The following is a 13,528-nucleotide window of genomic DNA, read 5'->3' on the forward strand; positions in this document are numbered from 1 at the left end:
CAGTTACCAGAACTTCAAAAGAATAGATCTCAAAGGTTCACTGGACTGTAAGAAGAAGGGGAGAGAACCCCTTTGTTACCCAGCACTGAGGGAACAAAACGGGCAGTGCTCTTTCCACTCTATGAACAATGGATGCCTGGCCATGTGGATTGGAGACGTGAAAAGTAGCTGTAGGTGAGAAAACTGCCTTAGACAAAGCTTGGCACCTGTTACGGTTATCTATACACTCTAAGAAGTGTGCTATGCCTGTCTCATCAATCTGTGATGATCTGACAAGCTGCAAAGCCCTCCAAGTTTGCCCTCGCACCAACCTCCCCAGGAAGGGATCACACCCAGCTGTGTTCATGAATGCTCTGGCCAGCCACTCATGAGCCAACAATAGAGCGGCTCCAGCCAAAATGCCCCCCAGTTCCTCAGCTTAGGACCCTGGAGTTGTATGGTCCTGTCCTGGTCAAAAACCTGACCATTAAAGATTATTACAATTACCCAGTCCACCCCTCCCTCGATTTGGAGAGGAATGTACACAGAACCTTACCTCACTGAGCTGAGGTTTTCCACACACTTCAAGCAAACCACACTGTTTTAGATTAAAAAATATACAACAGATTTATTAACTACAGAAAGATAGATTTTAAGTGATTATAAGTAATAGCAAACAGATCAAAGATGGTTACCTAAGAAATGAACAAAACTGCAGTCTTAAGTTTTATGTACTAGATAGGATTTGAATCAAGCAGTGTCTCACCCTGTTAGATAGTACAAACAGTCCATCAAGCTTCCATTCACAGGCTAGAAATCCCTTTAGCCTGGGACCAGCACTTCCCCCAGTTCAGTCTTTGTTCCTCTGGTGTTTCCAGGTGTTCTTATGTGAGGAGTGGGGCCCTGGGGTGATGTCACTTCTCCCTTTTATAATTTCTTCCATAGGGCGGGAAGCCCTTTGTTCCAAGCCAAGTTCCCAGCCAAGTTTGTGAAAAAATACAGGTATCAAAATGGAGTTTAGTATCATGTGACCTAGTTACATTCCCTTGCATGCTTTGCTGAGTCATGGCAGCCATTATCCACAGGCTGACTGAAGCGTCCCCAGGACAGTTCATCAGGTGAAGATAAGCTTTCCCCATGGCCCATTGTCTTTGTTGATGGGTCATTCAAGTTGAATAGGCCATTCACAGTGTGCTAGCAAACTGTATGTAAAGCTTTGTGTGTGTTACCCAGGTGCAAGCACATTTGAAATACAAATACATAGTTAATATTCATAACTCCAGATACAAAAATGATACATTCATACAAATAGGATAATCATTCAGAAAACCATAACTTTTCCATAGACACCTCACATGACATATCATGTACAAGATGCATAATAATTATATCATAATCATATTACTATGGTGAATATGGGGTGTGTAATCTGTGATCGTATAATTAAAGACTTGTATCATAATGCATACACACACAGGCAGATTAGGTTGCAGGGGCAATGGTAACACTGGCCTTTCCTAACTCTCAAATGCTTGACTTTGCAACATTATTTTAATAGTTTTTTTTGTAGGTAGTTTAATATTTACAAGATGGTAGCACCCAGTGGCCTGGACAGAGATTGAGGCCCCTTGGGCTGAGCACTATACACAGGTAGACATAACCAGTGCCTGAAAGGGGTGGCCAACCTGAGGGTTTTGAGAGCGACCATCATGCAAAGGTAATGTCTGTTTGGCAAATTGAAGACCTGCTTCCAGAGTTACACCTGCAGCAGGTGTTTGACTCAGCCCCATTCTTACGGGAGGAACTGGGGGTGCTGCCTCCCACAGTGCAGCTGCCCAGACACTCCCGCATGGTGCGCTTGTCATATTGCGGGGGAGGAAAGAGTGAGCAGGATATGAGTTTAATGGGGGGTGCCTAGGAATGGATGGGGCACCTCCCATACTATCCCCAGGGCAGCGCAGGAGAGGAGGGGGCCAAGGAGAAGCTGAGAACCTGGATAGGTGATACCCAGCAGCCCTGCCAGTGTGCAGCATAGACCACTGCCACGTGGCCAATGGCAACGCGTGGAGCCGTGCGATTTGGTGCCCTGCCTGAACCTACAGAAGGGCATGGAAAAAAATGGACTCCATTGCTTCACTGTGTAAGGAAATGCAGGTACTCTGCCCTCAGGGAAATCCCAGTGCTCTCAGCCATGCATTGACATATAAACTAACCACAAGCCTTCCCCCACCCTGCCCCCCGCGGTTCTGGGCTCGCAGGGTGCGGGGGCAGGAGGGAGCCAGCAGGCTGGGCTAACACACCTTCCCACGAAGGGGGAGGCTCTTTCTGCGCCCCATCCCCTCCTGTGGGAATGGTACGGGCCATGAGGCCGCTTCCCTCTCCCCACCTGTGGACGAGAAGCTGGATTTGAGTCAACAGTGTGCCCTTGTTGCCAAGAAGGCTAATGGCATTTTGGGCTGTATAAATAGGGGCATTGCCAGCAGATCGAGGGATGTGATCGTTCCCCTCTATTCGACATTGGTGAGGCCTCACCTGGAGTACTGTGTCCTGTTTTGGGCCCCACACTACAAGAAGGATGTGGAAAAATTGGAAAGAGTCCAGTGGAGGGCAACAAAAATGATTAGGGGGCTGAGGCACATGATTTATTGTTTAGTCTGCAGAAGAGAAGAATGAGGGGGGATTTGATAGCTGCTTTCAACTACCTGAAAGGGGGTTCCAAAGAGGATGGATCTAGACTGTTCTCATTGGTAGCAGATGACAGAACAAGGAGTAATGGTCTCAAGCTGCAGTGAGGGAGGTTTAGGTTGGATATTAGGAAAAACTTTTTCACTAGGAGGGTGGTGAAACACTGGAATGGGTTACCTAGGGAGGTGGTGGAATCTCCTTCCTTAGAGGTTTTTAAGGTCAGGCTTGACAAAGCCCTGGCTGGGAAGATTTAGTTGGGATTAGATCCTGCTTTGAGCAGGGGGTTGGACTAGATGACCTCCTGATAGGGTGACCAGCTGTCCCGATTTTATAGGGACAGTCCCGATTTTTGGGTCTTTTTCTTAAATAGGCTCCTATTACCCCCCCCCCCCCCCCGATTTTTCACATTTGCTGTCTGGTCACCCTACCTCCTGAGGACCCTTCCAACCCTGATATTCTTTGATTCTATTGGCTGTCTTTTCCCGAGCTGAGTGGCAGAACCCTCTGCCTACAGTCAGCATCTCTGATTGGCTGCCCTTGCTGAGGAGGCGGGGAAGGGGGGAAAAGGCAGCCAATCAGGCGGGGTTTTTTGGCATGATCCCCTCCCTTCTCTGAGGGACAGATCGCGGGCCCTGCGCCATGACCCCCGAGCCCATCACGCGGAACAGTTTGCAGAGCGCACGAGCACGGCACGCGACCATCAGGACCACCTAGACATGGCACAGCCCCACCCCTATTCTGGCTCCACCCACGGCAGCCAGCCCCGCTCCTCCCGAAGTCCCGCGCCCTCTCCCGGCTCTTTCCTCTGTGTATTCTGGCGGGCCCGCCCCCCGTTTGGCTCCCCCCACCAAGGGCGTCCCCTGACCCGACCCGACCCGCCCCCCCGGCATGGCTCCTCCCCCTTGTCCGCAGGGCCAGGCCCCGCCCCCGCCCACGGCGCCGCTCTCTCCTCATAAAGCTGTCGTTGGTGTTTCCGCCCCAGTAGGCATCCGGGAGGCGGAAGCCGCATCCGCGAGCGCAGGGACATGGCGTCGGGCGGCGCCTGCAGCTCCAGCCCCTCTGCGGAGCGGTTGCCCCCGCCCTTTCCCAGGGCCGAAGGGGATGCGGACAGCGACACCGAGGGCGAGGACATCTTCACCGGCGCCGTGAGTCCGCCCGGGCCCTGGGGCTCCCGAGCGTTGCTGCGCCGCTGCCCCCGTGTCGCGCCGGAAAGCAGCGAGCTCCCGTCTGTCGGAGCCGCTGCTGAGCTCTGCCGTGAGGGGCTGGACGAGCCCGGGGGCCCCAAGGGAGGCGCTCGGGACACCGCTGGGCCCCGGTTCTCAGTGGCGCTGCCGGAAGCCGGGTCGGTCTCTCCTCTCGCGAGCTGGTGCGGGGGCTGGAGCTCCTGGCTGGGGAGTGACTGTAACTCTTGACTAGTCCTTGATCGCAGGGCTGGGCTTTCGGGTGGCAGGGTCTCCAGTGACATCCTCACCTATCCCTTGGTCGAAATGCGGAGTAAGGCAGGAGCAGGCAGGGAGGGACGCTACCTAATTGCTAGAGTACCACTGACTTCATGTGTGCCCCTGGGCACATTACTTATCCTCTCTGTACTCCTCTACTTGTAAAGTAGGGATAATAACTGGCCTTTTAAAGGGGTGTGAAGCTTGGGTTGCCAAGAGATCTGAAAATGCAAATCCAGTGACTGCTTATAATGTTGGCCTCCACTGGAATATCTGTGGGTAGATAAAAACTAAAATGTTACAAACCAGTCACTTTGCTGAGTTGCTGTCTTGATCTTAATCTACATTAGATCAGCTGCTTAGAAATCACTTAATACAAATGTATTACCATAGGAGCTCTAGTCATGGACTAGGAGAAATCTTTACTTTTTTTGGTTATAATATCCTACATAACAAAGCCCTAATTCTTAATACCTGTAGTCAGAGAAATCTAAACCTCACTAGGGCCTGGTCTACACTGGGGGGAGATCAATCTAAGTTATGCAACTTCAGCTACATGAATAACGTAGCTGAAGTCGACGTACTTAGATCAACTTACCGCGGTGAAGACACCACGGTGAGTCAATTGCTGCTGCTCCCCTGTCAACTTCGCCTGTGCCTCTCCTGGTGGTGGAGTACAGGAGTTGACGATAGAGTGCCCAGGAATCAATTTATCGTGTCTAGATTAGATGTGATAAATTGACCCTTGCTGGATCGATCGCTGCCCGCTGGTCTGGCGGTTAATGTAGAAATACCCTAGGACATGGGGGGAGGGAGGAGGAACCTTGGAGGGAGTCATTCTGTAACTAGCTGCTTAAGAATTTTTGGCAAAACCACATGGCTTGGCATTGCTAACAATAGATAAATTAGTTTTCCAGTCTGGGTATGGTTACACTAAGGAAACGTATGTTGCTGGCATGTTTCATCAGGCTTTGTGATGTGGTGAGAATTTTGTTGCACTTGTACAAGCAGTGAACTGTTTTCAACACAACTTGGTGGGGAGAGGGTGGCAGAGGGAATTTCCTAGGGAGGGTAGTGCTTGAGTGAACAATGTCACTCTATTGTAAAGTAGGCTGCCTTTAAAAAAGACCTGTCGGGGCTTTATGAACATTAGCTGCACGTTCACATCAGCACATCATTCTAGGGCTGTGTGAAAAGTGATCGAGGGAAACATGCGATATACCTGTGGATAGTCATCAAACTACTCTGCATTATAATGAGAGCTGACAGAGTGGATACTACTTTGGCCCCCTGGGGCCAATTTCAATTTTTATTTACTGTTCTAGTATGTACCGCCCTTATATCTTCTGGAAATGCTCTAGTGGCTCAATATGTAAGGTATTACATTTACACAAGCAAGGTTTAAATATACTAACTTAAAACTTGATACCAAACTCTTATCAGGCATACAAGGAAAAAGCTGCAGAGAAAACCATTAAGTCTTACCAGTCTTCTCCTGTGATTCCGTGCATATGCAATCCCCTCTAGTGAACTACTGGGAGAAAGCAAAGGAATTCTAGTGTTTCTTTCTCCTGCTTGTGGATGCCCTTCCACACCAGGCCACCTCTGCTCTTGGCAGCACACCCTGCCTAGACCAGTGGTTTTCAACCAGAGGTCGGGGGGCTGGGAGCAGGTTTTAGGGGGTCTGCTAAGCAGGGCCAGCATTAGACTCACTGGGGTCCAGGACAGAAAGCCGAAGCACAAACAATGTAGCTTTGCAGGGGCAGGCAGTTGTCCTGCTTGCTATCCCCTAATGCCAGCCCTGGCTTTTATATGCAGAAAACCAGTTGTTGTGGCACAGCTGGGCTGTGGAATCTTTATACCATGTGTGGGAGACTCAAAGAGAGATTGAGAGCCCCTGGCCTAGACTGACCCAGAGAGTCCTGTCCCACATAAGGATGGGGAGATGCTGCCACTTTAATTGCCCATCGAAGTCAGGAATCTCCTGGCCAGACTTAAAACTGTGCATTTCCAGAATAGGATGTGGGTGTAGGGTGAAAGGGAGAGGGGTCTCTGAGTGCACTAAGACCTTCTCACTTTTTTGTGTGGAAGTGTTACCTTAATTTATTTCTGATTCTTTGCCTTAACAGAAAATGTCACCTTTGAAGCTGTTTGAACATTCAGTAGTAGAGGATATTAGGCTTGTGGCCTCTCTTTTTGTTGTTGTTGTTGTTGTCCTTTATACACTTGAGAAGCAAAAGTTTCTGAAAGCATCTTGCACTTGAAAATCTGGTCCCATCTAGCCTGGAACTAGTTTAACAGCATAATGGCCAAGAATGAAAGTTGAACAACCAAGAAAAAGGTTTTAAAATCACTATTTCAGCATTCTTTTGCTAACAGGTCAAAGTTCAATGAACCAACACTTTGGAGAAATGGAGTCTTAAAATTTCTAGACCCACACGCCCAGTCAGTGTGTGAGCTAACCACATATGTTCATGAAGAAACCCAGCAAGTTTTCCAACAGAGAAGGCCAAAGTTGATATTCCTAAGGAAAACCTTCTAGCTTGCCTTTTTCCCCCTCAAAGAAGCAAAGGGCACAAGACCAACTTCTAAAATCCTCTAGTTAACTACTCTTTAACTAGGAAAAACAAATATAAAAGCTGTATCCCTTAACATGTAACAGAAGGCTTGACATTGTCATCTCTTAGTCAAATATAACACTAATCGGTGATTATAGCAAAACGTATCTTGTTACAGACAACATAGCTCTCAAAATCCAGCTTTGCAAGCAAGAGTCGTAAGTCCTCAGGGAGTAAATGTACAGTGTACATGATTTTCTGGAAGAAATTGTTTGAAAAAGGACTCAAAGTGAAAAACCTAACCTGTGAAATCTTAACCCTGGGAATCTCGTCTCTATCTCTGTAATAAAAGAACTATTTGTAGCAAAACATCACTGGTGCTGTATTTGAAAATGAACACCTGAAATTCAGGGATGGTGGTGTTTGCTTCATGGGAAAGATTGCAGTTACACAAACCTACTAGTTACACAGGAAGGTTTAAAATAGAAACTCTTCTGGCACGGAGTAGAATCTGTAGGTTGCAGGCATAAGAAAATGGCTTGGTCAGGACATTGCTGAAGTAACCCAGTGGTGAGTGGGAAGCTTTTCCTAGTGTGTATTGGTGCTGATCTGTCAACTTCTGCAGAAACAGCGTCTCTTAAAACTTGGAGATGCCAGCTTTATGGCTGTGAAGATGCTTCCAAATGTGACCTGAGATTGCTAGTAGACCAGCGTCAGTGCCATGCCTCTGCTGCTCATAGCTTTGCCAAGCAGCAGTTTGAAATCAACAAAACTGGTCTCATTCTGAGCTAATGGGGTAATCTGTGGGTCCCAGTACAGTAACTCCTTGCTTAACCTTGTAGTTATGTTCCTGAGAAATGTGACTTTAAGTGAAATGATGTTAAGCAAATCCAATTTCCCCATAAGAATTAATGTAAATGGGGGAGGGGGTTAGGTTCCAAGGAAATTTTTTTCACCAGACAAGACTATATTCTATACATGCACAGTAGAAGTTTTAAACAAACAATTTAATACTGGTACACAACGATGATGATTGTGAAGCTTGGTTGAGGTGGCGAAGTCAGAGGGAGGGATATTTCCCAGGGAATGCCTTACTGCTAAATGATGAATTAGCACTCAGCTGAGCCCTCAAGGGTTAACCCATTGTTGTTAATGTAGCCTCACACTCTGCCATGCTGTCACCCCTCCCTCCATTCCTGCTGCCTTGTAGAGAGAGACAGACATGCACCGTGTGCAAGAGAGAGAGACCTGCATTTCCCTTTTAAGTATGCTGGCCCCACTCTAAGTACATTGCCTTTTTAAGTAGATCAGCAAGTTGAGACACAGCTGTTGCCTGCAAACTCCCTCCATCCTGAGCCCTGTCATCTTTCTCCCCCCGCCCCGCTCTATGGAGATGGGGGTAAGCAGGGGGGAGGGAGACACCCTGACATTAGCCCCCCTCACAGCAAGCAGGAGGCTCCAGGGAGCAGCTCCAAGGCAGAGGGCAGGAGCAGCACATGGCAGTGGGGGGAGGGACAGCTGAACTGTTGGCAATTGATACTCTGCTGGGTGGCTGCAGCACAGGGAACTTAGGGGAGAGGGGAGCTGATAGGGGGCTGCCGGTCCACCCTGGTTCCAAGCCCCCACCAGCTAGCTCCAATGGCTGCTCTTCCTGCAAGCAGTGGACAAAGCAGGCGGCTGCCAAATGACATTATAAGGGAGCATTGCGCAACTTTAAACAAGCATGTTCTCTAATTGATCAGCAACGTAACAATGTTAACCGGGACGACTTTAAGTGAGGAGTTACTATACAAATGTTCTTATGCTACTATTTGAGGCAGAAGTTCTGAGCAGCAGAGGCAGGTACTAGGATACTCTTTAGGGGTAGAATAGCAGATCCTCTCCACCACAGCAGTAAGGTGGCTCTGGAGAGGGAGAAGAAAAACAGCTGCATTTTTCCTTCAACACCTAGAGGGGGTAGGTACATTAGATTTGATGCCAGTTAGCTGAAGACTGATATGAAAGATGGAGCCATGAGAGGTGTCAGGAGGAGCTTCCCAAAGGCCTTGCACTTGGATCTCTTGTTTCTCATGAGCAGCTGTAGGGCTGGTCCACACCGAAAACTTATTGGGCATAGCTGCCTATCTCAGGGGTGTGATTAGGGTGACAGACGTCCCGATATTATTGGGACAGTCCCGATTTTAGGGGACATGTCCTGACCTTACATCGGTCGGGACGCACTTTGTCCTGATATTGGGGGACCGCCGCTCCCCGCTTCTTCCGGGCCCTGGGGCAGCGCAGCTGAGCTCCCGGCGCCGGCCGGCAGGGGCCTGCAGAGTGCTGCAGCCCCATTCCCCAGGCACGCACAGAGGCAGGGGCGGGACTTGTAGGCACCGGCAGCCTGCAGAGGGCAGAGAGCGCCCCTGCCCCCGCCCAGTGGAGGGAGCTCTTTGGGGGGCAGCTCTGGTTGCTGGGTGGGGGGCAGGGATGGTAGCCCGGCTCAGCTTGTAGCTGAGCAGCAGCAGCTCGCGTTGCTCCTGAGCCACCGGCCACTCGCTCTAGGTAACTGCTCGCCTGCTCGGCTCCCTTTCCTCTGGCTCCCCGGTTCCAAAAGCCTCCAGTCTGGGATGGGGTTTAAAGGAGCAGCCCCCTAGCCATGCTGCCTGCCCTCCTCTGGGGGCGGAGGAGCTCTCTGGAGATAGGGCAGTCTTGCAGACCCAGAAATCACTGTTTCCAGAGCCGAAGTCTCTTCCCCTGGAAGGGAGGGGATCTGGGTGGAAGGAGGCGTTTGTAAATGCACCATAGATTGAGTGGCTCTTGTTGATATACACAAGTACTGCTGTGTGCTCTCTTGAACTGAGTGGGTGTGCGTGGGGCTTTGGTTTCTGCTCTCTGCTAAACAACGAAGGCTTAAAAATGTGAAGAGGAGGACCAGAGGAGAGGAGGATCAGTCTGAGGGGAGCAGAGTCTCAGCCATAGGTGTGTTGGGGTATATGTTAAGTTGAAAAGTACCTCCCGAGTCCCACTATACAAAAAGAATTGGGGGTGGTTTGTTGCTGGCTGCCACGCCTCCCCGGCCCGCCCCCGCCAATTTTTCCTCCTGTGCTCCAGCGGTTTTTTTTTCTTTTTTCCGCCCCCCCCCCCCCCCCCACGTCCCGATATTTCACTTTTGTCATCTGGTCACCCTAGGTGTGATACCCCCTGAGACCCACAGCTATGCCACTCTAAGCCTCAGTATAGACAGTGCTAGGTTGCTGAAAGAATTCTTCTGTCAGCCCAGCTACCACCTCTCAGAAGTGGATTAACTACAGCAACAGGAGAGCCCCTCCTGTCGCTATAGAAAGCATCTATACCGAAGTGCTATAGTGGTATTGCTGTAACATTTTAAGTGTCGACGTACCTTTAGTCTTCACATTTGGGCCTTGTCTATCCTGCTACATTTCCCATTGTTGCTAAACACTGGTCAGCATTAGCAGTGTTGAGCCCCAACCTGGGGAAAGGATGAGAGAATGATGAACATGTGATGGAAGTGAGTCATGTCATTGAGGCTAGGTCAACACTACCACTTCTGCGAATAAGCAACTCCCCTGAGTGATGTAAGTTACACTGACCTAAGCACCAGTGTGGACAGCATTACGTTGGCGGGAGAGCTTCTCCCACCAACATAGCTACCGCCTCTCATGGAGGTGGATTTATTATACCAACAGAAGAGCTCTCTCGCCTGTCTGCATAGAGCGTTTTCACCTAACACACTACAGTGGCACATAGTGCTTCTAGTGTAGTATACTTCTGGAAGGTGCTTGGTACTGTGGTGGCAAGGGTGGTATAAGAACCTCATTCGAATAGAATGATGGATTGCTGGCATGGCTGCTTCTAGCACTGTATAAACTTGCGTAGAACATGTCTAATCAACTTGGTATCAAAAGCTGGCAGCAACCAACATGCATTGTTTCTAGTGTTGGTAATGCAGGCAGAAGCTGAACAAGTGTTGGCAACAGCTAAACATTTTTAGAAAGCAGAACTAGTGTAGACAAAGCCTGGATGTCTTTTTTGCTTTATTAAAAAAAAAAAAAGTCCAGCTCTGCATTAAGGAAACTTTAGAATGGTAACCCCCAGCTTGCAGCAAAATGAATGTCCTAAATCCTAATTCATTTCTAAAGCTCATTCTCTGCTTGCTTTTGGAGTTCTAGCTCTTCCTCTACTAGGCATCATGATGGCTGGAAGGGACTATCTGGAACAAAACTCTCTGGCCCACTCTGCCATATTGAGCAAAGCTTTGAAGATTCATGCAGTGTCTTACGTTTTTTCACTTGCCTGAAAGATGGCTGTCCTGTCCACATATTAGCTAATGGAAACAAATTGGAGTTCTATGTGTGCTTGGGGCAGCAGTCTTTGCAGATAATACTGGGCAAACAAACAGTAGTGAGGGCTCAATGTAGAGATGCTCCCCAAATGCTAGACAGTGGTGCTACAGCTCCTTCTGCTGTGCAGTTCATTGGGATCATTCTTGAATGACACTGGTCTGCTGCTCTTCTAGTAAAAAAAAAAAAAAAAAAAAGATGCAGTATGAAACTGCTGTCTGCACCTCTTTGCTGCTAAATAGATGTGTACTTTAAGCCCTTCAGGTCATAAATGAGTAGAAACTGCTAGGAGCTAAAAGAGAACCCTTGTTTAATTAATGCAATGACATGGAGAGATGAGGGACCAGAAGTGGCCTGGCCATTCAGCAATTAATCAGTGACTTGGTAATCTGGATAAACATGTTGTTAATAGTCCTGGCTGGACACTGCCTTTCCTTGACCCCTTCTCCACCTTGTGTGTCTGAATCCCTAGATAGGTAGAGGAAAGTCCTTGGTTTTTGTTTAACTCATGCCCTCTTCAGCTGACTCGATCTGTATCTGTTGCTCCTGCCCCTGCCTATTAAGTGGTGGGAATTCCAGCAGTGATAAGTAGCTCTTAGACTTGCTGTGTAGGCACATAAGCTGGAGTCCCATAGTAAAGAGACTGTTAACAGAATGTACAGCCACATTGGAATTGCCAGAACAGAGCAATGATCCATATAGTTGGGGTATCCTTTATCAACAGCAGCCATTGCCAGATGCTTTGGAGGAGAGCTCAGCCAGCCTCCAAAATCTACATAAATACAATATTTTGTTGATGGGAACTTCCTTCCTGGACTCACCTGAATACCACCTTGTACCTCAAACTATATATGGGCTGACAAACCCCATGGTTTTCCTATCTAGTGTAACTGCAGGTAAGATTCCAGTTTAGAAAAATGGATGATCCTCTTGGATCTTACTAAACTCTTGCATTGATATCCTGCAGCAGTTTCACAAGGCTAATACTTCCTAGTATTCTAGCCATTATAGGTCTTTGTCCTCCTGGCTGAGACATACATGTCAACAAGCAATGCTTGGGGAGGATCACAAAGCAGGAATTGAAAAAGCCACTTGCCAATGACAGAAGACTTACCCTAGTGAGTTGTGGGAGGGAAGGGTATAGAAGCCAAGCTAGCCAATTCTGGAGAACAATTTCTTAAGTCTGTCATTTGACTCTGACAAGAGTGCTTCGCTTGTGATTATGACTAATGCATTGGTGACTTCTGAGCTGTCTGCAGACCAGGAGTTTCTACTGCTGTTGGTAGCTTTTCCCAGCAGCCTACTGAATCTGACAAGACAGACAAGAGCCAGAGGGAGCTAAGATTGTCACTAGGGTCTTGCCCTTTCTTCTTGCTTGTGGTCTGCTTAAATTTTCATATCTGTCTAGTAGGTATCTGGCCTTAAATATGTACCAATATCTGAGATAAAAGGACGATAGAGAAACAGTTCTTGAGAAAGGGGATGTGAAACTCTAGCTGTTACTGACCCATACATCTTCTTCTGCCTTGGTCAAACGCTCCATATGAGTGCTATTGTATTTTTGATTCAGTAAATGGGCCCAGAGAGTCGAAGAAGTTAATGTGACACTGTCACCATACAACATTTTAATATGTATGCAAAACGCATGTAATTGGGGGGGGAAATCACTAAATGTAGTGCTTTATGTTGATTCTATTCCTTGTGTATATCCCAATCACTGAGTTTCCAACCTTTGGCATGAGTTTTCTAGTGGTTTGTCATGGTACTAAGCAAGCAGAGGCCTCTGTACTCCAAACACACCACCTTCTTTTTATATTTCTTTAAGTCCCTTTTTCAGAGGGTATGACCTCTTATTTTGTCAGCCATCTCTTTTTGATGAGGAAGAAAAGATTTGTTCTAGTTATTTGAGTCAAGAATGAGTCTCTTTCTTGCTCTTAACAAAACAGGCCAACAGGGCAGAAGATAGGATGACAAAAGGGGGTGGGGGTGGAGTACAGTTAATACATTTTAGGATACAGGGTGACTAGTCAGTTATGGCGAGATGCTTTGGGCTGGCAGATTGGCCACAGCAGCTGTTGCTCTGGATGTGGCTCAGCATCCCTGAAAGAGGTATCTGGTTTCTTGGTCAAGTCCCTTCCCTTCATGGGGTCCTTCTCCAGCTGGTCAGAGCTGGATGGGCCATAGCATCTCATTATGCTGGTGCTGTGTAGTTAGTCACAGGATCATATGAAAAGCCCAGAGACAGGCCAGGAGGAAGATAGTGGAAGATGGAAAGGGACACATGAGGTCAGGGAAGATGGAGCAGGATCTTGCTTGGATCAGGCTGAGTGCCACCACTGCACCAGCAAGGACATCCGGCATACCCACTGGTATGCCAAGGTCTGGGTGTTAGGATGAAAGTCCCTTAGCAGCAGCTGCAGTGGAAGATCACTTCCCTGCACTGCCCCCCCCCCCAAGTCTCTTTAAGGGCCCCCAAAAGGGGGTGATGGATGGGCTATTCCATTCTTACCTTATTTTGTTCATCAAT

The 13,528-nt window shown here is 48.2% G+C and overlaps 1 protein-coding gene across 1 annotated transcript in view; it reads left to right on the forward strand.

The window, feature by feature from the left end:
* Positions 1–3,675: 3,675 nt before the first annotated feature.
* The window catches only part of SNX1 (sorting nexin 1), a 41,925-nt gene continuing 32,072 nt past the window's right edge, over positions 3,676–13,528 (forward strand). The window contains exon 1 of the mRNA XM_065411563.1: positions 3,676–3,809. Coding sequence (XP_065267635.1) covers positions 3,690–3,809 — 120 coding nt within the window. The 5' untranslated portion in view covers positions 3,676–3,689. The remainder of the gene's footprint in view (positions 3,810–13,528) is intronic.

Source organism: Emys orbicularis, chromosome 10 (genome assembly GCF_028017835.1).
Source record: "Emys orbicularis isolate rEmyOrb1 chromosome 10, rEmyOrb1.hap1, whole genome shotgun sequence".
NCBI classification, from domain to species: Eukaryota; Metazoa; Chordata; order Testudines; family Emydidae; genus Emys; species Emys orbicularis.